The following is a 26007-nucleotide window of genomic DNA, read 5'->3' on the forward strand; positions in this document are numbered from 1 at the left end:
TTCTTTCAAAAGTTATTTAAATCCATTTAATGTATTTAATAAATTGTCGTACACTTGATTCGCCCAGAATAATCCATCCACAAATCGTTTCTTTAATATTTATCCATAGACATGACATTCTTACGAATCACTGCATTTAACTTCACATACATTATTAAAGAATCACGCATGCATCAACCTTTACATGATTTTAATATTTTCATTAAATACTTTACAGAATGCTAAGGAGAAACTACTCCAGGGTATATGGGCAAACAAAGAAGACGGCCACGATAACCCTTACAGAGAGCTGGTGCAGAAGTACGAAGCTCTGCTGGAAGTCCAGCTGTCGCAGGTGAAGAATATAAGGAAGAACAAGCAGACAGCGCAGAACCCCTCCGGGCCGTTGTCCCTCCAAGACGAGCTCCAGACCTCGGGCGACTTCTCCCAGTTCAGCGTAAAGGACACCGACGAAGAAAGCGGCCACGGGGAAGAAGCCCAGAAGGACACTCAGCAGAAGAAGACCGAACCCACCTCGCGGAAGAAGATCATACAAACCCCAGACTTCTCCGAAGCGGAGACCTCCAGCTCTGGCTTCTCCGACGAGACCAGCAACAAGGCCACGCAGACCGAACGCGAGCGGCCCGGCTCCTTCCTCTGCACCATCGCTGACGGCGAGGACTACCGCTTCAGCATCTACGATGACGTCAGCCCGATGGACAGCCGCTTCCGTAACAGGCCCGAATACCGCGAATTATTCAAGGAGATCTTCACGATCCTCAAGAAGGCGGCCGAGAACAAGGACGAAGGGGAACAGTTGCCCCTTCTTGACGACACCACAGCGGGCAAAGTCCCACCTGTCACCCCCGCTACGGAAGAAGCCCCCGGCAACTTCACCGATGACACCCAGAGCGTATTTTCGTCTGTGATGTCTGAACAGTCGATTCCAGTGTCCGATATCACGGCCCCGGAGACCCCCACGTTGATGGAGAAGGAAGTGAAAGAGACCCCGGCTCCCGAGCCCGTCAAGAAACAGGCGGTCGAAAGCAAAAAGTACAACAAGGAGAACAAACCAGTGGAAAAGGTCGCGCCCAAAGTTTCCCAAACCGAGAAACCGAAAGAGGAGTCCAAGAAGGAAAAACAGGAGGATAAGGACAAAGAATCGGATAAGGATAAGGAGCGCGTTCTTACACCGCTGGTGCGACAGCCGCTGGAGTATATCGCGGCCACTAGAAAGAAGTCCAGGCATCGCAACCGCAAGCACAGCCAGGACCGCCAGGGCGCCGACTCCCCTGTGTTCCCGTCGCCGCCTAAGATCACCTACCAGAAGTCCTCGAACAAGAAGCGAAGGGACTACAGACCCATCGAAGCGAGCCCCCTTGTTAGGGCAGCAGAGAGCGAGTGGAACGGATCCACGATGCAATTTTACAACAGGAATATGAACTCTCCCACACCCAGTGCGAGCGGCCGGACCGGAAAAATATACCAAGGGTGGAACGCAGAAACCGATTCCTGGGATATAAAGCAGAGCACTGCGTCCCAGGAGATCCACAAACTGAGGAAACTAGAGCTTTCTTACGCTGAAGTGTTAAGAAACGCCGATAAAACTAAAACGAGGCGCAAGAAGCATCAATAAATTATTTTATTAAATCGACCCCTCTTGTAGACAGCAAGAGACGTGATTCAAACGCCATTTGTCTTTGCCAACTGGACATAAGTACTTTAGATTAGTATGTATTTGTGATCTGCTAGCGATACTTTTAATTTGTACCTATATTATTCAGAATAATAAATTGCCATAATATTAGCAGGTATAGTTATTGTATACCGCATAATACAATACATATTATCTATGTATCAAATCAACGAACGACAATCCGTAATACAAACTTAATTATTTCACACTTCCCTCCGATTACAGTACACATTTCTCAATAACAATAGAGATTGCATTTATGAACATTGTATGTCCCAGAAGGCATCAGTTGAGTACTGCAATAGCTTGATTTGGCAACAACTGAATGATTTTATTAATTAACTTCGTTCTGTCATTATTTAGTCACTATTATAATTGTATATTATGTATTTTGAATTTTAATTTGTAAATATCATTTTTTAAGTTAATTATATTTTTTTAAATTGCCATGGATATTTGCGAGTACTCAAGGTTTTGTATGGAATTGTATGCTAAAATTATTTAATGCAGACAGAGAAAGGTTGAAGGTATAAATAAAAATTTGCATCAATAACAGTCTTTCATTTCCTGATTTCGAAATGATTTTGTTTATTGGCTTAGAAAATTACAAATTGAAAGCAATAAATATCGATACTATTGTTTTGAAGTTTATTTTGATTACGAATACAATAAGAAACTAGTATTAATAAGAGAGGTCGATACACAGTTAATTGTTTGGTCATGATAAATACAGTCCTACTAAAATGCATTATGCTACGTTGAAATCAATTTCAGATACGACAGCGAGACGTTTTCATAAATTGATCCAACTATCACACTTATAACCTAGCCCCAAGATAAATAAAGCTAATATGACGGCTAGATAACACATAAACATAAATAAATAAATTCATATAAATGCTAAAATGTCCTCGACTTCGGATCTAACGTTATTTAACGTTCGAGCTCATCGCATTGCACCCGTCGGGATTCGAACCCACAATCCCGACTACCCAGACGGTCAATCTAGTTGCGTAACTGGTCAAAGAGACGATTTTTGAATGTCACCAATATGTTTTTGAATTCTCATAAAATTTTCTCCTACGTATGCTTTTTTTGTCAAAAAATTTACTCTAAATCGTGTAAGTATTTCCTATTCGCATTACATTCAAAAACCGAATCGACGACTCCCAAACAGAACTAATAAAACGCCGCATTTATATATTACAACAATATAATTTAGTATTACTTTATACATAATAATATTAATGGTTATCATGTCCCACATTGATAAGAAGACTGTCACTGAAATTATTTGTTTTGGATAATAGTGTCATCTTTCAAGCACGGGGACGTAATACGCTCTTACTGGAATAAGTAAATAAGTACAGTCGACAGCACATTAAGCTACTCTCATCATCTTGTCATTGTTCCGTTTTCTTAGGGGAACGACAAACGCGACAACACGACGCAATGCAAAAACGTCAAGTAGTCATTGTATAGAACAAAGGCGCATTAATGCAGAGAAAATTTTACCTACGCAGGGTGTGCGTATGCCACTGGCCTTACTGGCACACTAGAGAAAGAAAGAAAGATTTTTTTAGAGGGTGCTAGGTTAATGATTGCACACGGACGCTACATGCGTATGAAACAAGTCACGAGAAGTATTGGTCGCATTACGTCGCGGCGCGTCGATTCATATCACGTTCCGTCGCTTACCTAGGACAACGGATGAAATAGATGTTATTTTGGAACGTAAATGCATAGCCTGATGTTCTGTTGCTGTACAATATTGTTAAAGACGCTCTTTTGAACAAAATGTAGTCTGATATCTGTTATACAATTTTGCCTAGTGACAGTGTTCTCATCAATATGCGATGTGTATTGCCTATTTGTTCTGCGCGTCCAGTAGTTCCCGCTCGACGATCTTGCGGTACTCGTCGAAGCCGCCTTCTATGCTGGTGACGGAGCCGTTTCCGCAGATCCATAGCTCCTTGCACACCATGCGGATGAGCCGCTCGTCGTGAGACACGAGAATCACTCCACCCTGCGGATTGTTTGGTAATGAATATCTTTAACGCGCGAGATGGCTGCTTAGATAGACCAACAGGTGTTTTTGGAATTAAATACTAAATGCATTTGCCATACTGCCATCGTGTTTTGAACCTTTTTTTCATGTCTGAAGGCCGTAAAATATCTTTTTCTAACTAAAATATTGTACGGATACTGGAAGAAGCTTCAAATTCGCAATATAAAAATTCAGGTTGACGCCACTGTAGATAAAAGTTCTCTTTGTCATATTAAATCTTATGCATGGGTCACATTTTGACAGAAGTAAGTATATCTCAGCTACCGTTCACGACTCATATACCAGTAATCGTTATTTTGACTATTCTACGTCACATGCAACAACGACATCCAAAACAACTCACCGTATACTTATTAATCGCCTTCCCCAACGCCTCAATGGTCTCAATATCCAAGTGGTTGGTCGGCTCGTCGAGTACCAAGAAGTTGGGGTTGCCCATACACATCCTGGCGAAGGCAACCCGGGACTTCTGGCCTCCTGAGAGGCTGGCGATAGTCTGGAGGGCCAGATCGCCGCTCACACCGAAACTGCCTAGTTGCCGCCGATATTCTTCGATTGTTTTGCCTGGAAATAGGAATGTAAGTTTCTACTCTAAGTTGAAAAAGGTAAGGAAGAACTTGTACCTAATAGTTGTAGCCTAAACCTAAATTGCAAACACAGACCAGTGTGCTTACCATGAGTTTACGTTAGGTGTGCTCGCTAGCGACTACGTAAAAAAATGACATTAATTGTATGACATATTGTGCAGCGCCCCTAGCGGCTACTTTCAAGAAACAAAATCTTCATAGAGATTTTTGACGTACTCGCTAGCGAGCACACCTAACGTAAACTCATGGTAGGTGCACTGAATGTTTATAATTTTTTTTAATGAGATCTGCAACTTGGCAGTCTGTGTCAACACAATAAGCCATTCAGATGATGTATCTTGATCCTTGTCTTTTAAACAGAAGGAATTCCTATGAATCTCTTTCATCTGGTATCACCAAATCTCACTGTAAGTGTAGGGACACTATATGCCGTTTCAATCTGGAGTGTATGATACTTCCTGTTGTTGTCTTTTCATGTTTTTAATAAATAAAGTTATTTCGTTACATTTTGAACGCTGTTACAATAAGCGAGATTGCACGTTGGCATGGCAGCTTCTCTAGGACTTTGTCGAAACAAAAAGTTGTAGCTGAGGCATAAACATTTTTTTTTTAAATTTTACCTGGATAGCTCCTTTGCAGTAGCTCCACAGAGTTGACGTTCATCTCGAGCTGGTCCACGTGATGCTGCGAGAAGTAGCCGAACTTGAGGCCACGGTGCACGTTGCGAATCCCACAAGTGGGCGACAGGATGCCCATTATTATCTTGAGAAGCGTCGTCTTGCCGGCGCCGTTGTCTCCCACCTGGGACAAACAAATGCACAGTTCTGTTAAAAAATGGCATTCATTTTGTGCAATGCATGTGGAAAATAATAAAAAAAATAATGTGTCTGTTTAGGATCGGTAGAATTGATGTATCAAATGTATCTCCCCTTTTCATGAAATAGTAGTCTATTGCATCTACAGCCTATAATTGCATCTACAGCCTATAATATTGCCGCATTTAAAAATGCCCTACAATATACATAGAAATTAGTTGCGCTAACTGCCTGTGGTTGCAATCATTGGCACCGAACGGATTGCAGGCAGAAATCATTCAGAACGTCATTCATCTTCAAACACGGATCTCACCAAATAAACTTATTATACGAAAAACGTTACATTTTAACGACGCCGCGCCGTTATAAAACGCGCCGCATAACAGTGTACAGTTTTGATTTAATTGAACAATATTTCGAGTGGAATGAGTCACGCGAGCGTATTAAAGGCATTTCAATGTCGCTGATTCATTGTAAATTCTTTCTCACGGTCTACAAACCGCGGTCCCGATATTGATACGTACTCGTAAGTGTAACACCGATTAATAATTGCAGAACACGCGAGTTTATAATCGATTTATTGTCTCGGTTAAACGATTTGATTGGACTCATCGTTTTTTATCAACTAGTGTTTGGGATGCGCGAATTAAAAGTAAAAATATAGCTGCTCTATATTTTATTATTTTGTTTATCATCAATGTACTATCATAGTCCACAAACGCCAGACAAAGTGGCTGATTATACTCCTCGGTCTTCTGTATAATCTGCCGTAGCGTATGTATGTGGTCTATGGTACTAAAGCCTTTTCGGAAACCGGCTTGTTCGGGAGGCTGGAAGTCGTCGAGCCTGCGAGCGAGACGATTCGTAATGACTCTCGAAAAGAGCTTGTAGACATGGCTCAGAAGTGAGATGGGTCTATAATTTTTCAACAAGGTTTTGTCGCCTTTTTTGAAAAAAAGTATCACCACACTTCTGTGCCATGCCGTAGGCGTTTTTCCCTCAAGTATGACGGAATCGAACAGCCTCTGAAGAGCCTTTAGTACCGGCGTTCCGCCTGCTTTCAGAAGCTCAGCCGTGATTCCATCATCACCCGGTGCCTTGTTGTTTTTCAGCTGTTTGAGAGCCATTCTAATCTCGTACAGGCTGACGTCCGGGATATCTTCGGTGTAGTGTCGGGTCAGTCTAGCTCTTGGGTAAATGCCCGTGTTGTACCCACTCCTCTGAAGGTTGGAGACACTACACTCGAAGTTGTTGACAATTATGTATACCTGGGACAAACAGTCCAGTTAGGTAGGTCCAACTTCGAGAAAGAGGTTAATCGTCGAATCCAACTCGGCTGGGCAGCGTTCGGGAAGCTTCGCGAAATTCTCACGTCCGAAATACCGCAGTGTCTCAAGTCAAAAGTATTTGACCAGTGTGTGTTGCCAGTGATGGTGTATGGCTCTGAGACGTGGTCGCTTACTATGGGCCTCATAAGAAGGCTCAAGGTCACCCAAAGAGCGATGGAGCGTGCTATGCTCGGAGTTTCCCTGCGTGATCGAATCAGAAATCCGTAGGAGAACCAGAGTGACTGACATAGCCCGCAGAATCGCTAAAATCAAGTGGCAGTGGGCGGGGCACATAGCTCGAAGAGCTGATGGCCGCTGGGGCAGAAAAGTTCTTGAGTGGCGACCACGAGCTGGAAGACGTAGCGTGGGCAGGCCTCCCACTAGGTGGACCGACGATCTGGTGAAGGTCGCGGGAAGTACCTGGATGCAAGCGGCGCAGGACCGGTCTTTGTGGAAATCCTTGGGGGAGGCCTTTGTCCAGCAGTGGACGTCTTTCGGCTGAAACGACGAACGACGACGACAATGTACTATCAGACGCGTGAGACCTCGATTGCGTGAAAAACAACTTAATTCTTAATCGTTCATCATTATAAATTTATAGTTCATGCAACGAACGTGTTTTTCGTCCAAATCCGTTCTGTAGTAATACTAATACAATCATCGATCTTAATGTTCTGACAGCTTAGCTAGAACCGTAACATTGTTGCAGCAAAGATACAAAATGTAACGAATAAAAAAAGTCCACTTTCAGAAACAAAATAGGGATTAATTTTTCATCATGAGAAATACATTAACATTCATACTAATATTTATTATAAAGTATAAGAAGATGAACGGCTGCTTGCTACCGCTTTGCACAAAAACTACAAGCTACGACGTTTTATCGAAAACAATGCTTAATAAATGCGCGTATTCCCAAACGATTCTTGCTTAAATGAAGCAGCAAATCGAACGCACAGCGTTAAGAGCCATTTTACATTTTCGTGCAAAGGACATTGTCAGAAACCGCCTAAAAAACCGCCCAAAAACATTAACCCATCATAATTATTTTCTATTTTTTTTAATACATTAAGCACACTTTCATTCTAATGGACACTTAAGCATTGAAAAATTAAATAAATAAGTCTTTCAACGTTTATTCTATAATACTATTACAACTTCCGGACGTTTTGGTGCGTGGCATGGTCTAAAACCTATCAAGTTCCATAATTTTTGCCGATAAAATCTGTACGAGGCATTACCGTACTTTATTGCTGGGAGTCCATGTATAGTGATGTTCCTGCGGCCATCATAGACAATAAAATATCGATTTTGAAAATAAAATAAATCGATTAAACTGCTTTGAAGACTAGATTTGCGTTAAAAGCTAAAAAGATATTGACAGTATTTATTTATTTATTATTCATTATTGAGCAATTACATATTTGATCCAAATAGCGTCCTAAATCCTCTTTAGGTTTGTCTAGACACTATTGTTCTCTATACAAATAAAAACAAACGTTTTAGTATAATATAATATAATTAAAATCCCGGTTGAACGTGATATAGCCGCACTAGAATACGATGCTTTTTTGCATAATCGCAAGACTTCGTTCCGGTGTCGACCGAATGTTATCATGATGTATGTGGCCCAGGGGTTACCGTAGCCGCTAAGGTTTGAAACTTCTTGCTTAAAATATTGTAGTCTTTGGCATAGACTACGACGGTAGTCATGGAGATAGGAGTTTGTTATCTCGTGTCAGATGTAAATGGTGAAAAGAAAACTCATGATTCGTGTTATTTTTATGCAATATGTAGGTATTTTATAAAAGTGGAACCCCGAGTGATCTCCAAAACCCATTCTATTATTATATACGATTCGGCTTCGATATCTATAATACAATAGGAGTTTATTTCATGTGTCAGATGACAAGGGTGGAAACAACCTACGATTCATGTTGTTTATTTACGTGCAATATGTGGGCATATTGTAAAAGTGGAATGCCGAGTTGTATTTCTAAAACTTGTTCTATTATTTTATACTATTTGGCTGCGACTCGGCGTGACGACAATACAAAACATTTTTCGCGAATCGGTGTTCATACATTCACAGTAAGAAGAAAGATAGTAAGATGAATTTATTTTAGTTATTTGTTAAATAATAATAATATTTATTTATTTCTTAGCTCTGTCTGATAATGGATCTGGAGGAGTTGCAATGGCCACCTCCATTGCAACTCCATAACAAAACAATAGAACCCTATGGAGTTTGGGCTTGTGTAATTCGCCTTGACGAATACTTCGTCTAGGTAAATGATATCCAGGGTCCGATGATGGAGCTGCACGGGGGCAGATTTTTTTTCACTATGTGACTGTCTTTATTTTGTACTTAATATAATATATTTTACATATTATACCTATTCGTGTTTCATTATTAATCGAAATAAGTATAAAAATCTTTAAAAGACTAAATAAACTCTATTAAAATTTTAAATTAATTTATCATGTTTTAATACCTTATTCTACCTTAAAATTAATAACTTATATCAAGTCTTAATACGGTCACGGCTCAAGATTTTTTTGTCCATTTCGGCGTTCTTTTTACTCTTTTGTCGTTGCGTTGACAGTTTGTAGCTAAATTCGCGCGGAATATTTTTGTGAAATGGCTCTTAAATAGAGCTCTGTGATTCGTGTGTCACTCTGTGTATCCACGCGCACTGTGAGACCTCATAGTAATGTTTGTGAATACGAACGTAAGCTACTTCTTGAAGTCAACACAATAAATTTTGCAGAACGAAACAGAATTAGATTAGTAGAATAATAACTTACAATACATATCCTGGAGTCGAGTGTAGCGCCGAGGTTGACATCGGTAAATATGACCTTATCCTTTGAGTAGTAAAATCCAACTTCGTTCAGCTGCAGGATCGGCGGCGACAGTGGCTCCGTCTCAGGGAACCGGAGAACCACTTCTATCTCTTTCTCAACAGGCTTCAGTTCAGGGCTGGGAAATGAGAAAGAAAGAGTTATGTAATGTTGTGTACCGCCAGTGATTACACACTGGAAATCTACTAGGTACTTATGTAAGGCCTTTATACAACGCGACTTTTTTGCTGTGATACAAACGCGCGTTTCATCCAATACCATCACGATTATACGATGCTGTCATCACTGCAAAAAGTTACAATGGCCCAAAGTTGGAGATTGCACGTGCATCTTTTATGTATTTGTATGGCGCAGTTGCACTATACGGAAAATTGATCGAGACGTATAGTGTAAACATTTAAACACGCATTTCAGTTAGTTTTTCTGTGTGTCTACTTCGGTGTCACAGTCATTTTCCCGCATAGTTTAACATACAGAGATCTCCCAAAATTTCCGGTTTCACCTCCGAAATCAGTGTGACTTGAATACTCAATAATCTTGAGATATCTATTTACGCGCGAGCGATAGGAATGGATAGCTTGGGGTCATTGGACGAATTTCTACGTGCTCGGCGACCGTACTTTAGCTGCCCCCGCTGGTTAAAGAAAGGACACTCACAGCTTGTCCAGCATCTTGATCTTGCTCTGCACGGAGGAGGCGCGGTTGGCGTTGTACCGGAAGCGGTCGATGAACTCCTGCGTGTGCGCGCGATGCTGTTGTTGCGCCTCGTACAAGCCCTACCCTTCTGGTAGGGAGAGCCCCACATAACCCACTAAAGTCTGGTCGCCGAGCACGTAGAATTTCGTCCAATGACCCCGGGCTACCCATCCTTGTCGCTCGCGCGTAAGTATATTGCTATCGCGCTCGCACAGTGACTGCGGCCGCCCGTCGCACAGTCGCGACAACAATATAATTACGCGCGAGCGATAGGAATAGGTAGCTTGGGGTCATTGGACGAAATTCTACATGCTCGGCGACCGTACTTTAGCTGCCCCCGCTGGTTATTAATAAAAGGACACTCACAGCTTGTCCAGCATCTTGATCTTGCTCTGCACGGAGGAGGCGCGGTTGGCGTTGTACCGGAAGCGGTCGATGAACTCCTGCGTGTGCGCGCGGTGCTGTTGTTGCGCCTCGTACTCGCCCTACCCTTCTGGTAGGGAGGGTCCCACATAGCCCACTAAATTCCGGTCGCCGAGCACGTAGAATTTCGTCTAATGATCCCGAGCTACCCATCCTTATCGCTCGCGCATAGTTATATTGCTTTCGCGCTCGCACAATCACTGCGGCCGCCCGTCGCACAGTCGCGACAATATAATTTCGCGCGAGCGATAGGGATGGGTAGCTTGGGGTCATTGGACGAATTTCTACGTGCTCGGCGACCGTACTTTAGCTGCCCCCGCTGGTTATTAATAAAAGGACACTCACAGCTTGTCCAGCATCTTGATCTTGCTCTGCACGGAGGAGGCGCGGTTGGCGTTGTACCGGAAGCGGTCGATGAACTCCTGCGTGTGCGCGCGGTGCTGTTGTTGCGCCTCGTACTCGCGCTGTTGGTTCTTGTGTTTCTCAGTCTTCGTCTTGTGGAATTGCTCGTAATTGCCTCTGCGAAATTAGGTCGTGTTTAGGATTATATGACTCCAGTCAGGCTAGGATGTGTGCCATGATAAATCTTATCGATTTTAGACGACAAAGGTATGGGCTTATCACGCAAAATCGATAAAAACCCTGGATAAAATCGATAAAAACTTTATCGCGGCGCGACTCCTAGGCTTACAATAAAGGACGTTCTTATGTGGTATAAAACAAGTTCAAATTCACAATAGCTAAACTTTCGCTTTCTAGGCTGGGAATTTGGTACATTTTCCCTTATTCTAGGAGCTAAAGCGACGTAACATACGGATACAGCGTGGATGGTTTGCATTGACAGTATGGATTTAATAACCAGTTCATCATCATCAAAATCAGTATTCTCCTCGCAAAAATTATTTATTGTACCAACCTAAACCCTTGCAAAAATAATTTCTTACACACAAATCTACGACTCACCTGTACGTGTCTATCCTCTGCGTGTGCAGATGCATGATATCAGTGGGCACTGTGTCCAGGAAGTTCCTGTCGTGGGACACTACGAGTAGCGTGTATTCTCCTTGCTAAAATTATTTATTACTAGCTTTCCGCCCGCGGCTTCGCCCGCGTGGAATTTTGTCTGTCACAGAAAAACTTTATCGCGCGCGTCCCTGTTTCAAAAACCGGGATAAAAACTATCCTATGTTCTTTCCCGGGACTCAAACTATCTCTATGCCAAATTTCATCAAAATCGGTTGCGAGGTTTAAGCGGGAAAGCGTAACAGACAGACAGACAGACAGACAGACAGACAGACAGAATTACTTTCGCATTTATAATATTAGTTGGGATACCAATCTAAACCCTTGCAAAAAACATTTCTCACACACAAATCTACAACTCACCTGTACGTGTCTATGCTCTGTGTATGCAGGTGCATGATATCAGTGGGCACTGTGTCCAGGAAATTCCTGTCGTGGGACACTACGAGTAGCGTGTATTCTCCTTGCTAAAATTATTTGTTAAACCAACCTAAACCCTTGCAAAAAACATTTCTCACACACAAATCTATGACTCACCTGTACGTGTCTATCCTCTGCGTGTGCAGATGCATGATATCAGTGGGCACTGTGTCCAGGAAATTCCTGTCGTGGGACACTACGAGTAGCGTGTATTCTCCTTGCTAAAATGATTTGTTATACCAACCTAAACCCTTGCAAAAATAATTTCTCACACACAAATCTACAACTCACCTGTACGTGTCTATCCTCTGTGTATGCAGGTGCATGATATCAGTGGGCACTGTGTCCAGGAAGTTCCTGTCGTGAGACACTACGAGTAGCGTGTATTCTCCTTGCTAAAATGATTTGTTATACCAACCTAAACCCTTGCAAAAATAATTTCTCACACACAAATCTACAACTCACCTGTACGTGTCTATCCTCTGCGTGTGCAGATGCATGATATCAGTGGGCACTGTGTCCAGGAAATTCCTGTCGTGGGACACTACGAGTAGCGTGTATTCTCCTTGCTAAAATTATTTGTTATACCAATCTAAACCCTTGCAAAAAACATTTCTCACACACAAATCTACAACTCACCTGTACGTGTCTATCCTCTGCGTGTGCAGATGCATGATATCTGTGGGCACTGTGTCCAGGAAGTTCCTGTCGTGAGACACTACAAGCAGCGTGGTGGGCCAGCTCTGTAGGTAGTTCTCCAGCCAGATAATGGCCTTGATGTCCAACATATTGGTCGGCTCGTCCAGTAGCAGCAGATCTGGTCTGGAGACAAAAAGAGAAGGTTTTAGTACAGATGAGGTAACCCATATTATTATGGTTAATTGTCAAGCCTATCTCGAGTCTAGATACTGTCTGCAGTAGCGGCGTAAAAGGGGGGCGGTGGGGGCGGTCCGCCCCGGGTGCCAAGCATCAGGGGGTGACACAAGTCGCGCAGATTAGTACTCACTGGCACATCTGCCTGGCAAATCTGCGGTCTATGTCATGATACGGGGGGGTGCGACTGTCTTTCAATCTTCGAATCTAACCCCAAAATCCTGGGGTACCAGGGGGTGCCTTAGGGCTTATTACGGGGCTTATTACGGGGCTTATTACGGGGGAGGGGGGTGATCGCCCCGGGTGCCAACCCGTGCTAAGCCGCCACTGACTGTCTGAATATTAAATCAAGTGTTACATTGAAATCCATATTAGCCTTGGGTCAGAAAACTGCATTAACAGTTATACAAACGGGTGGATAAAGCTAACACTCCCCATGCTTGCGAGTAAGATAAGGGAGGCCTGATGTTCGCAATTCGCATATTTCTCCCTTAGCCGCCTCTTTCGTCATCCGCGGGAACATTGGGTACCACGGGTGGTCTTATTTCACTCTGCTGGATCCACAATGCTCTCCTGAAATTCTCGAGTATGCATACTAGCATATACTTATTCAGGAACCTCGTCTGCCTCGATGTTCCCAGCTGAGCTACACACCCTGTATTTGTAACTCACTTTGAGAACAGCGCCCTGGCCAGGGCGAGCCTCATGCGCCAGCCTCCGGAGAAGGTCTTGGTAGCTCGCTGCATCTCCGGCGTGAACCCCAGCCCGCTGAGGATGATGGAAGCTCGCGGGAGCCTCGTCTGCCTCGATGTTCCCAGCTTCTTCTACTTATCGTGTCGACAACAAACCTACACAGTGTCAGCATAAAACTTCGCCACAAGAGTTGCGTTGTCAGCAGCATTCATTAAATCCTCCTACGTGCAACTGCCCGGGCACTCAGGGCACGACATCATGGTGCTTCATCGACTGGGGAACAAACCGCACCTGCACTCCATGTTTGGGCCATCCAAGAATCCCCACCCGACCAGATTGTCCTTACTACGGCCAACCTGCGTCCGAAGTCTATTTAAAGATGTTCCCAGCTGAGCTACACACCCTGTATTTGTAACTCACTTTGAGAACAGCGCCCTGGCCAGCGCGAGCCTCATGCGCCAGCCTCCGGAGAAGGTCTTGGTAGCTCGCGCCTGCATCTCTGGCGTGAAACCCAAACCACTGAGGATGATAGAAGCTCGCGGGAGCCTCGTCTGCCTCGATGTTCCCAGCTGAGAAACACACCCTGTATTTGTAACTCACTTTGAGAACAGCGCCCTGGCCAGCGCGAGCCTCATGCGCCAGCCTCCGGAGAAGGTCTTGGTAGCTCGTGCCTGCATCTCTGGCGTGGTGAAACCCAAACCACTGAGGATGATAGAAGCTCGCGGGAGCCTCGTCTGCCTCGATGTTCCCAGCTGAGAAACACACCCTGTATTTGTAACTCACTTTGAGAACAGCGCCCTGGCCAGCGCGAGCCTCATGCGCCAGCCTCCGGAGAAGGTCTTGGTAGCTCGCGCCTGCATCTCTGGCGTGAAACCCAAACCGCTGAGGATGATAGAAGCTCGCGCGGGAGCCTTGTCCGACTCGATGTTCTCTAGTTGAGCGTACACTTCGCTTAGCTCGTTCGAGAGACTCGGGTCGGTTGAGCTGGAAAGATTTTTGGTTATTAAACCTACATGTTCTATTGCCTGTTCGATAAAAACTCAATAAGTTGTGCTAGGGTTCATTTTTAATAACGCCAGCAGGCGTAAGATGCGCGCTGTGATAACTTTTATCGACGTCAAAATGTATGGGCAAAATCGATAAAATGGCGTGATAACCGCTTATCGCGGCGCGCATTTTAGATCTACATCACTGTAAATAGGAAAGATGACATTGTTATAATTTCCAATAAGAATAATATTTGGCATAACAAAATATGTTATAGTGCCCTACTGGCAACAGCTGATGAAAGAAATCATAAATAAAAGACCACACTTACCCATTATTGATAGCATTTGTGATTTCCTTTTCCCTCCTCAACAAATTTTCTCTAACCGTGTCACATTCTAAAACGCTCTGTAACGCTATTGTATCGTCTCCCACTACTTCCTGCTCCACATGTAGGATGGAGATATGAGAAGGTATTTTCAATTGTTTAGCTGAAATCATTCTGAGGAGTGTCGTCTTTCCGAGTCCGTTCCTGCCTACGAGGCCGTAGCGACGTCCGCAGGCTAGAACCAGGTCAGCTCCTTGTAATAGCACTCTGGAAAAATAAAGTAAAGATTTCTTTAGAATACCAATTTTGTGTTAAGCTATGAGCTAATGTGTTGCAGAAGTTATAGTGAATTAGTTTTGTAATAGTCACTGGCAGAAGCAGGCTGTACCCAGCCAAGACAGTGACTAGTAATCAAATCAAATAGTTTATTCAGTATATGGGCCCTTCCCAGCAGGGCTACTCCGAAACGCCGTTTCCGTAGTTTCGGGACTATCTCTCACTGTCCCTAATGTTGGCATGCCACTTTGCGTAAGGGAGATGGCAACATTGGAAATTTTTTCGGAGTAACCCCACAGGGCACTTATCTTCTTCTTCGAACTTTTCCTACAGCTTCGAAAACATAGTGTTCCTCCACAGTAAGAGGTCATAAGCTGTGTCACTTATACACATCCCAAATATAGCTTGCCCTACTACCACTTTGGGACATATGGGTTGGTGCTGAGAAGTAAATCATATGAACTCACCTGTCCCCATATGCAATGTCAAAGTTTTCTATCCTAATATCCTGTGTGCGGTTGGTTCCCTTTGCTTCTAGCTTGCTGTCCTTTTTAGACGTAACCTGTGACGCTGTAGCCGTTTGCAACACAGGCGCAGCAGTGGGAGCTTTAGAGTCTTTCTGTTTTTGCTGTTTCTGTTGCAATTTCGCCTCAGCCTTTTCTAATTTCTTTGCGTCTACTTTCTGAAAATCAATACATAAAACATTTAATAACATACTCCAACCACATTTTAAACATTATTTCAAATCCTTTAATAAATGTTTTTTTGTATTTAAACCATAATTAAGACCATGAGGATTACATATAGGGATTGCAATCCGGTATAATTTTCAATCCGGCCGGATTTTACCGGGTTGACGCTAATCCGGCCGGATCCGGCCGGATTGCAAAGTTACTTGGTCTAGTATTTAGTGATTTTTAGTTTTGATAATAATACATAAAAAGAAAAATAAAATACGTATTTATGGAAAATAAAGTCACTTTTATTTATATTTTTCGGTATGAATTATAATTTTTGGTAAGTACGTACTATTTGTACTAAAATTATGAAAATTCTAAATAATAAAGTTAGTAATCAGTCTGACTCTCACTTATTGCTGTATGTAAGTATCTGAAAGTACTTAAGTAATAATACTATTAAACTCTTATTAATAATTTACACAGACTTAAATCAACAACAGTCTTTTAAATTTGTACTTATAAATTCTGGCAAATACGCGCGCGCTCGACTTTCCCAGTTCATGTTCGAGTATTTTTTGCTTTATGCCGGATCCGGTGCCGACTTACCGGATCCGGTAGGTCCAAAAACACACCGGATCCGCCGGATTACCGGATCCGCCGGACCGGATTGCAATCCCTAATTACATAATGATATAATATATTGTACACCTATCTTGAAGTTTGTGTTCTTTTTTTCAAAACATTCTTCAAAGCAAGTTTTAAGCGTTTAGTGATTACTTACTAAGCTATCGTCCCTAGTTTGCAGCCAGATGCTTTTGAGATCATCGGTTTCAGTGTGAGTTGTTGTCATCGATGCCAAGTGAATAGGCGCGTCCAATACTTTAGTTAACCCGTTACTGTTTCCAGTTTTTTCTGGCTGTAGCATATGTAAAAGCTTTTCACATATTTCCCTGAAAACAAAATTGAACAACCTTTTTTTCCAGAATGCTTATAAAATTGAAGTTGCTAATTATCAGAATATAACTGGAACTGTAAAAAAGACATTCTATAAAATTATACTGACATAAATTGCAGAAACAATTATAAAAAGGATATTGATAATCATGAAATAAATATTAAGACAATGACATTATCGCTGGTTTATTAAACTCAATTGGATAGTAGCAAGCAAAGTCTAATTGGGTATGATAAAACAGTGATATTATTATAATAGTAATCGCTTCACTACATAGTATAAAACAAAGTTGCTTTCCATTGTCTGTCTCTATGTATTTTTAGATCTTTGAAACTATGCAACGGATTTTGATGTGGTTTTATTAACAGATTGAGATCAAGAGATCAAGAGGAAGGTTTTTAAGTATACTTAGCACCCGTGAGAAGCCGGGGCGGATCGCTAGTGTATAATAAAGAGAAAAGTAAAGGTGTTATGATAGATACCTTATATCTGCTTCTGATTTCTGTGAAATGCTTTGCAAGACCTCTCCTACAGCTTCGAAAACCTCTTCAGTGTCTTCAAATTCACCCGCACTATTGTCGAGAATATCTGAAGCAGATTTTGAGAAAATGTACAACATACAACAATAACAGAAAAAGGGAGGTTCCAAAATCAGTCCTAAATAAAATTAAGTAGACACAGTGTATTTTGACTGCGGCTACATAAAGGCGTGTAACAGATCATGTTAATTAAAGCCGCTCATAAGGCTTATCTACTCTACAAATCAAATCGAATATTGTTTTAAGATCTTTATTCCGTGAAGAGTTTATAACCTTACATACCTTCAACATATTGTTTCAGCTCGTCGTCAATCAGCGGAAATTGGCTTTTGATATAGTCACCACAACGGGCCATATTTTTAAGCTTTTCAAACTTGGTTTAGAACCACAGATATGGATTAGAGTAGATACAGCAAGTTGATCGTCAAAGCGTGCCATTCCGATATGTCCAAATGGACATACATGGTCGAGTGATGTTCATGTAATCCGATTACAACAATCGGTTACGATGATTTTACGAGGATAGTAGTACGAACACAGTAGAAAGAAGAAATTATTTACGGATTGAGAATTGTAAATAACATCACAAGTAACAAATAATTAATAATAAAGTAGCAGTAGAAGAAGTATAAAGTAGCATTGTTTTTAATACAATATCCTGCGATGTACTCTTAAGAGTTAAAACCATGGTCCCTGTATGTGGTGCACTCATACCGATCCCAAGGAACCGTACTTACTCATAACAATAAGACGCACACTGATCCATGTACCTATTCATGCACTTGACAAATTTATGTCTTAAAACGCTGGTAGGGTAAAAAAAATAACGAGATTTGACGATTTGTAAGAATTAAGTTATTTTAAAAAGGTAAATAAAGATGTTTTTGGTTTTGTATTTAACAAATTATCAGTTTTGTCGGAATTAATTAATTTTCGAATCGAGTCACACGATATCATTCGATGACTTTGCAAATGCAGTACGATGATACGATTACTTTTACGTTGCGGCAATCACTAAAATTCGCTAAAATGACACTAATGACGTTTAAAAAGTGGCACGCTCGGCTTCATACAATTTTTGACACATGCTGCATCTATCCATATCTGTGTTTAGAACCAAGTTGCTCAATTACTTAAAGTTTTAACATTTATTTTCATACGCAGCACAAGATTCTCTCATTGATTTGTGAATTGTGTGAATGAATCTGTGGAATGAATGAGCGAATGGAATGAACAAATTGATTCGTGGTGTTAAATTGTCACAATGACATTTGGTGTCATTTTGCCAATGCATGCAACCTAAAAATATGAAAAATAATCATAGACTAATACCGTCTTCTACAATTAATGTAACGGTTATGCTCCAGACTTTACAAAAACGCATATTTGTGGCACAGCTTTTTTTATGGGAAATTATTGACACAGTGGTCCAATACCAATATTATTTTTCCTAAAATAATTATATAAAAAAGCTCAGCGCTAAAAAAATGTATTTGTTTAATTATTTTTGGAATGACGTTTCTAAACGTTCAAAATGTTGTCAAAATGACAGATCTTTGGACTTCATTCGACAAAAAAATAAAGTGATTGTGTGCATGAAAAATCACTTTTAAGTTATGCAAAGCAATTTAATTTAATCTTTTGTTTTTTTTTTTTCTTAAACAGTAAAAAGCACATAATAATGATAATATTTTATCTGCCAGTGCGTGCATAGTGTGTCACATTTAACACAGTAAAACATCACAAATTCTATTGTGTGTTTTGTTGGAAAACACCTTACACAAAATGGATGATAACATTGTCGCTAACAATGTTTCTGTTTTGGCAATATTGGATAGCCAATGTTAGTAAACATAACAAATAAATCTGATGTCGTTAATTAATATTTTAAAACATAAAATTGTATTTAAAATGGAAACAGTAACTACTTATTCGCTTTAATTATTTTTATTCCAAAACTAATTTTTAATAATTTATGGTGTTTTTAGCGGCTGAAGCATACAAACCTTCTTTGAGTATGACTGAATATCATACTCATAATCATGAACACAGCACTATCAACCACAGCCAAACTCACAGCCATACTTTTAACCAAGAAGAAATCGATGGTATAGAAAACAATAAGCAAAGTAAGTAAACAAAATAATTTAGATCGGTTAGTTAACCACTGCTTATCATAAATAACCAAGTCTACTCTTTAGATCTTTATGCAACGTATTTTTCTTCTAGGTATTGTGTGGACAAAAAACTCAACCATTACACTTTTAAGCTTATATGAAACCAAAATGTCTATGTTAGATAATCCGAAAAAGAAATCCAAAATGTGGACATCTATAGCTGAAGAGTTAAAGGCTATGGGTATTGAGGTAATAGCATAAATTATATTGATAACAAGTTCTAATTTTAATAAGATTAGGTAAAAAAATACATTGATTTATTTTATTTCACTATTCTCTGATATTTTTAGGTAACGCCAGACCAAGTTAGGTGGAAAATAAATGCCCTTACCAAGAAATATAAAGATTGCATTGATAATGGCCAGGGATCATCTGCGTTCAAATACTTCAATGAAATGAATCAAATTCTTGGACTACACAGTGACGCTAGTGGAACATATAGACTGGCATCAGGAGTAATGCATGGTCCAGAAAGTTCAAATAAAGAGAGGTGTTTAAAAAATATGTCCATGAAAAACTCTGTGCCTTACAGAAAACTCAGAGCTGAGCGAAAAGCTAAAATAGAATTAGATAAACAATGGATTGAATACATACAAAAACAAGACGAGCAACGAAGTATAAGAGACGAAAGATTCGAAAGGAATTTAAGGTTAAGAGAAGAAGAGTTGCAGTTACGAAAAAAGGAGTTGGAAATGAAACATTCACTAGCTTTGAAAAAGTTACAACTAAGAGAAAGAAAACAAGAAGAAATGCTTAAAATTGAAAGGGAGAAATGCGCATTACTCAGAAAATTACTGGCTAATGAATCATAATCTTCTTATTGTTATAATTATAATAATTATATTTATTTTGTTGTGTTGTTAATAATTTGTGGTGTTGTTTATCAGTTGTTGATAAAACCGGTAATACCTTTTACCCTACTGCTACAAAATATAACAATTCCAATATTTTTCGAGAAATATTATAGCAATAATCATAAATAGAAATAGAAAAATATATTTTATTCAATATCATTATCACACAGTGTAATATTATTAAACAAAATTTAAAAAAAATGTAGGTTACGTACCTGCTACAATGATATTGGAAAGGTACTCTTACTTAACATGGAAATTCATCTTCACTATCACAATAAATTTATTATCTATTATCGTTATCGTCACTCTCACTTATACAATAATTGTGTAATATACAAGCTGCTACCACAGTATCTGTTATAAATGTTATATTTCTATATATTGTAAACACTTTTACGCGCTTAAATCTTCCTTTCAATAGATTAAAAGCTTTTTCACTAATTTTTCTGGTGGATGTGTGTAAAGTATTGAATTCTCTTTGTTGTGCCGTAAGTTTCTTGTTCTCTCTAAACGGTGGGATTAACCATGGCAGTGATGGGTAACTCGAATGACCTACTAGAAACGTATTATGTGGAAACAAGGCATTTCGGTTTTGCATTGCAGTATTGTACAAAGGAGATTTTTTCAACACGCGAGAACAATTAGAAGAGCCAGGTTCTCCACAAAATATGTTTGTGAATTTCATATTTGAATCTACGGTGGCTTGTAGGATTATTGAATAATATCCCTTTTTATTGCATTGTCCCGAGCATTTTTTGGTTTCTCGATTTTTATATGAGACGCGTCAATGACTCCTATTATATTTGAAATTCCTGTTTTTATTTCAAAGGTATCACATACCGATTTTATTTCATTGAATTCTTGAGGCCATTTTACAGCATCATCTAATTTAGTCAATATCCATGCAATAACTCTCCTTAATACACGAAAGGTTGACGATATAGATATATCAAATCTGCTTGCTATAGGTGTTAATGGTTCGGTGGTACCAATAAATGATAAAAATATGTAAAAACATAGTTTGGGTTCCAGTGGTTTCAGTCCAAATTTGTGAGATGCTATGAATCCAGATTTCCCAAGATCATCTGAAATATCAAAATAACAGTTATTAAATCCTTTCCATTTTATAGAAAGTAGTGAATAATTATTTGTCGGAAAATATCAATAAAATAAATAGATAAGTAGATGAATGAAGCATTTGTCAAAATTACCAATAAGCTTTAGAGCAGTTTTTCTTGATATCCTCATGCGACTTTTAAATTCTATATCACTCCATGAATCTATAATATGCAAATAATCATCTGCTCTTTTTCTTCTTCGTCTTATCAAATATTGCATTAAAGGAAAAAATAGCTGATCATCGTTATAATCTTCTTGATATTCTTCTGATTCAACCCCAACAATGCTACCATCACTCCAGCTACTAGATTCACTTTCATCACTACTGCTGAATTTTGATTCACTTAACCAAATGAGAAGCTTAGGATCTTGCATACTTATTAGCTTATTAGCAATATTTCTAACACAAACAATAATCTGATAATTCACGTCTCACAATCAAAATTTTCTCCCCTAACACACAATCCCTAAAAAATAATAAAATTTTACTATCATAAGAACTTTTGACAACAAGGACTCCGTTTGTTTGTATAAACATTAAACAACCAAATAAATTAAATTTAATTTTGCCAGTGAAAAAGTGAGACAAATGATGAGCTTTTCAGTAAATTTAATGATGACAGTGACGGACGTAGTAAAACATTACTTTGTACCTAATCTGTGGTAGAAAAACTATTAGGCTGTCAAAAAACAATTCTGTCTGCCTCGTACGTAGTTTGCCTGCTGCTGGCTGCTGAGCACAAAAATATCTAGCTTATTATAATTATGTGGTGAGTCAATAGGTTAATGTTAACATCTCATTCATAAAATAATATACAATGTCATTCTTGAACTTGATAATTACACTGTTATGTATTATTAGTAATCCCAGCTAAGGAGATTATAAAGTAATTAATATTGTAATCTCAGAATAGGTAGTTCTAAAATTATTGATGTAAAATATGTTTTTAACATTATATTATAGTTACTTCACATCGAATTGTCAGTATTAAGTTGTGTGCTTTAGATATTAAAAGATGTAAAAAATGTTTTATTTCAGGTTATTTCAGGCCAACTGCTTACTTACATGTAAAATGATGAATTGAAAGTGGATCTAGTTAGACATTTACATTTTTAAAATTAGTAATATTTTTTTTTAGTATACATAATTATATTATTTGATATTTTGGACTATAAATAATCATGGTATATCCATCAATCACATCCAGTAAGCTAGAAAGTAAGGCCATAATAGAATTAAGGAAAATGCGCTTGGCAAATAGATTGGAATCTGATCGAGCTCAAACCAAAATACAAATTGAGAAACAGTGGCTCGAATATTTGAACAGACAAGAAGAATGTAGGCAAAAAAGAGACAACATAATTGATAGACAGTTAAATCTTAAAGAGCAGGAGCTGGAGTTGAAGAAAAGAAAGCTTGAATTGAGACAGTCACTGGAATCTGAAAACATACATTTGCTTGAAAAAGATTTGACGGAAATCTTACAATGCCAAAAAGAAAAATATGATCTAATAAATACAGTTTTTGACAAATATTTATTGTTTTTTTTACCTAAATTGTTTTATAGTAACGTTGAAATTAATTTTATAAATTAATTCGTTATTTTTAATTCACAACTTAATTTTTCTATACTTATGCAATAAAAACAACTCACAACGGTTGCCACAGACATGCGACTTAAAATTTTATTAAAATTGTCGTAGTGTTGATAGTAGCATTATTAAATAATACATTGCACGATTTGTCTATGGTGGATTGAAATATTATTTTAATCTGTTTCAAACAATACTGCCAACATTAGATCCCGCCGCGACGCAAATTTTTGTTCATCAACAGTAACAAATTAATTATTTCTTTAATAAATATTCATTCTAAAATGACCGATATTTACAAGAGATATGAAAAATCACTGGGCTTATTAACTATAAGATTTGTGTCACTGCTGCAAAAGGCTAAAGACGGTGTTTTAGATTTAAAATTCGTGAGTTTGTTGTATTGACATTTCAAGTGCACTCGTTCAAGAAAATAAACATTACTGATTTTGAATGAAACTTACAGTGAAACTTTTATTGTATAATTACAGGCTACTGACTTGCTCGCTGTGAGACAAAAGAGGCGAATATACGACATAACCAATGTGTTAGAAGGCATTGGGCTGATAGAAAAGAAGAGTAAAAATAGCATTCAATGGAAGTGAGTCGCTTTACACTGTTTTTTCATTTAAATGGTAATTGATTACAATGGTTCATTAAAGCCATGAATCTAAATAAATTCACACAACATATTGTTTTCTGGCCAACAGGTCTGTCTAAGAAAACATGCAGGTTTCCAAAATGCTAAGAGCTTGATGTTATTTTATACTTACCAATTATTCCAGAGGTGCAGGTCCTGATGGTAATGCATCAAGTATAACTGAAAAAGTGACATTGCTCCGAAAGCAGATAGGCCGTCTAGAGGAACATGAGCAATTATTAGACAAGTAAGTAATTGTTACAGACATTTTTATTTTATTGTGTATTTGTATTGACAACAGCATTCAGACTATATATTTTTATTGAAAACTCACCTTTATTACAACTACATTAGCTTCATGTGCTGTGGTCTGCGTCTACTATTAAGCGTTACTTAAATTTGTAAAAAACTAGAAAGTACTAGTTTATTAATTTGTTGTTGCTTCAGGCAATTACATTGGATTGAACAGAGCATCAAAAATGTAACGGACGACATTGACAATCAGGCGAAGATGTATGTGAACCCAGAAGAAGTTAAAGACTGCTTCGAAGACAGTCAAGTGCTTGTTATTGAGGCACCGTTTGGCACAGACTTGGCGGCTAGCGCATTGCCTGGTAAAGCATTGGTGAGTTTTATTGATATTACGTAATAACTGAAGTAAAATTTTGTTTGTGTCTCTGAGTATCAAAAATTTGAATTTGAGTATCAAGTTTATCAACACTGTTATTATACGTTACATATTTGAATTTCTGATAATAAAAATTAGGAATTACATAAACCATGTCCCATAAGCCTAGTTTTAATTGTTTATGAATCACTTATACTAACAAGACATATTGTAAATTTGGTGAAAACTTTCCTGTGACTTTTCACTTAATAAAATTTGATAATATTTTTTACACAAATTACTCATTTTCACCATTTTAATTCTTCCCTGAAAATAAATTATTTCCACCAATATGTTTCTAGTAGCAAAAACATGAAACTCAAATTACCTTTGAATCCCCTAAAAATTTCAATTTGTAGCAGATCTTGAGATTACCTATGTATTGGCCAGGCCAGTGAGTCGCTTTATTATTTCTGTTACTTTGAAATGAAATATGACTTACTATGAAATTATACCATTTTCAGGGTGCAGATCCGCAGTATCTTCTTCACATGAAGGCAGCAAACCCAATTGGTGTTATATTGTTATGTGACAAAGAGGATGCTAAGGTATGCCTTCAAAATTGAAATTGTTTTCTTATCAAGAATTTTTGTTAACAATTTGCTACACTGGATGCAGTCTGCAGTCAGCTAAAAGTGATCATAAATTATGTGGTCAGCATTCCCTTTGACCTGCCTGACCACATTCAGTGTAGCAAATGCTATAAAGTAGCATAGAGTAACAATTATTTATTTATTATTACACTAGCTTTTGCCCGCGGCTTCACCCGCGTGAAATTTCGTTCGTCACATATCATCATAAATTATAGCCTATATGTTATTCTAGGTTATAAACAATAATAAAGTTTCATCAAAATCCGTTCAGTAGTTTTTGCGTGAAAAGAGTAACAAACATCCAGACATCCAAACTTTCGCATTCATAATATTAGTAACACTTTAGCTGTTAAATCTTTAATTTAAATAGTGTCTTAAATACTCTTAAGGTTGGTCCAGACACTATTGTTCTCTACACAAATAAAATAAACGTTTTAGTACAAGCATTCACAACTTTAAGAAATATAGGCATACAAAACATTATTTTATTGTGTATCTGCTGCAAATATTTTGCATTAATTATTCCATTTCTCTAATTACAGACAATAGATGAAGATATGGATAGTGAAGTGGAAAGGCTCTCAGAATCTAGAGTTATGATGGAGAATGACAGTAAGTAACTTTATTTGCTAAGATCAATTTATTCCTAGTCACCTACCAGTTTTGTTGCTACTGAAAATTCACAGAAGCACATGGGGTAATTTTATTTTACTAGGCTTTAAAACACAACAGTGGATTCTTTTCATCCCTAATAGAGTATTGAATGAAGTTTGTAGCACTTCATTAAATATTTTTAATAATGTTAGAAAATATTATGGTAAGTCCCAATACAAATAAATGAATTTAAAATTTTTTCCTTTTTATCCCTTTAACATAATTATGAACTAGATCTGGACCACAATCTGGAATATGTCTGTTAATGTTTACATAACACTATCCAGGTAAACACTTGCATTAATTTACTAATGATATCTTGTTGTATTTCCAGATTATTTGCTACGGTTAAGTCCACCGCCTACCAAAAGCGACTTCTCCTTTTCACTGCGCGACTCAGAAGGATTATGTGATTTATTCGATATACCGTGTTAAGCATTGTTGGATTTTTTATACTTTTCAAAGACATTTTTATT

At 38.7% G+C, this 26007-nt stretch overlaps 5 protein-coding genes and 1 long non-coding RNA gene across 8 annotated transcripts in view; 4 read left to right on the forward strand and 2 right to left on the reverse strand.

Annotated features, from left to right (window-relative positions):
- Nucleotides 1-2184, forward strand: part of centrocortin (cerebellar degeneration-related protein 2-like) — a 31524-nt gene extending 29340 nt beyond the window's left edge. For both annotated transcript variants that reach the window (XM_028312248.1, XM_028312247.1), the window contains exon 6: nucleotides 218-2184. In XM_028312248.1, the coding sequence (XP_028168049.1) occupies nucleotides 218-1615 (1398 nt within the window). In that variant the 3' untranslated portion in view covers nucleotides 1616-2184. The remainder of the gene's footprint in view (nucleotides 1-217) is intronic.
- LOC114358316 (ATP-binding cassette sub-family F member 3) lies at nucleotides 2123-18445 on the reverse strand. Of its 2 annotated transcripts, XM_028312249.1 has the most exons (14): nucleotides 18349-18445; nucleotides 17514-17617; nucleotides 17175-17280; nucleotides 16519-16687; nucleotides 15525-15739; nucleotides 14785-15048; nucleotides 14250-14450; nucleotides 12606-12722; nucleotides 12192-12257; nucleotides 10803-10976; nucleotides 9282-9456; nucleotides 4951-5131; nucleotides 4087-4307; nucleotides 2123-3701 (listed from the first exon to the last, which is right to left on the reverse strand). In XM_028312249.1, exons 2-14 carry the CDS (start codon nucleotides 17584-17586, stop codon nucleotides 3543-3545), a joined length of 2121 nt encoding a protein of 706 aa, XP_028168050.1. In that variant the 5' UTR covers nucleotides 17587-17617; nucleotides 18349-18445; the 3' UTR covers nucleotides 2123-3542. The 2 variants fall into 2 exon arrangements, with proteins under 2 accessions (XP_028168050.1, XP_028168051.1); XM_028312250.1 differs by lacking the exon at nucleotides 12192-12257 and having other exon boundaries at nucleotides 12540-12722.
- Nucleotides 18446-18784: 339 nt separating this feature from the next.
- On the forward strand, nucleotides 18785-20596 carry LOC114358317 (uncharacterized). Its single transcript, XM_028312251.1, has 4 exons — nucleotides 18785-19074; nucleotides 19220-19360; nucleotides 19461-19597; nucleotides 19699-20596. Exons 1-4 carry the CDS (start codon nucleotides 19017-19019, stop codon nucleotides 20218-20220), a joined length of 858 nt encoding a protein of 285 aa, XP_028168052.1. The 5' UTR covers nucleotides 18785-19016; the 3' UTR covers nucleotides 20221-20596.
- Nucleotides 20597-20748: 152 nt separating this feature from the next.
- On the reverse strand, nucleotides 20749-21783 carry LOC114358318 (uncharacterized). Its single transcript, XM_028312252.1, has 2 exons — nucleotides 21477-21783; nucleotides 20749-21350 (listed from the first exon to the last, which is right to left on the reverse strand). Exons 1-2 carry the CDS (start codon nucleotides 21757-21759, stop codon nucleotides 20977-20979), a joined length of 657 nt encoding a protein of 218 aa, XP_028168053.1. The 5' UTR covers nucleotides 21760-21783; the 3' UTR covers nucleotides 20749-20976.
- A 282-nt stretch (nucleotides 21784-22065) lies between these two features.
- On the forward strand, nucleotides 22066-22919 carry LOC114358319 (uncharacterized). Its single transcript, XR_003656368.1, has 2 exons — nucleotides 22066-22154; nucleotides 22424-22919. It is a non-coding gene; the product is annotated as an uncharacterized LOC114358319 (long non-coding RNA).
- A 249-nt stretch (nucleotides 22920-23168) lies between these two features.
- On the forward strand, nucleotides 23169-25990 carry LOC114358326 (transcription factor E2F4). The gene is made up of 7 exons (XM_028312259.1): nucleotides 23169-23366; nucleotides 23469-23578; nucleotides 23763-23864; nucleotides 24065-24242; nucleotides 24749-24832; nucleotides 25420-25489; nucleotides 25866-25990. The coding sequence occupies exons 1-7, from the start codon at nucleotides 23262-23264 to the stop codon at nucleotides 25964-25966; spliced, it is 750 nt and encodes a 249-aa protein (XP_028168060.1). The 5' UTR covers nucleotides 23169-23261; the 3' UTR covers nucleotides 25967-25990.
- The last annotated feature ends 17 nt before the right edge of the window (nucleotides 25991-26007 follow it).

The sequence above is a fragment of the Ostrinia furnacalis genome, unplaced genomic scaffold (assembly GCF_004193835.3).
Source record: "Ostrinia furnacalis isolate ACB-3 unplaced genomic scaffold, ASM419383v2 OfSCF3843, whole genome shotgun sequence".
NCBI lineage: Eukaryota > Metazoa > Arthropoda > Insecta > Lepidoptera > Crambidae > Ostrinia > Ostrinia furnacalis.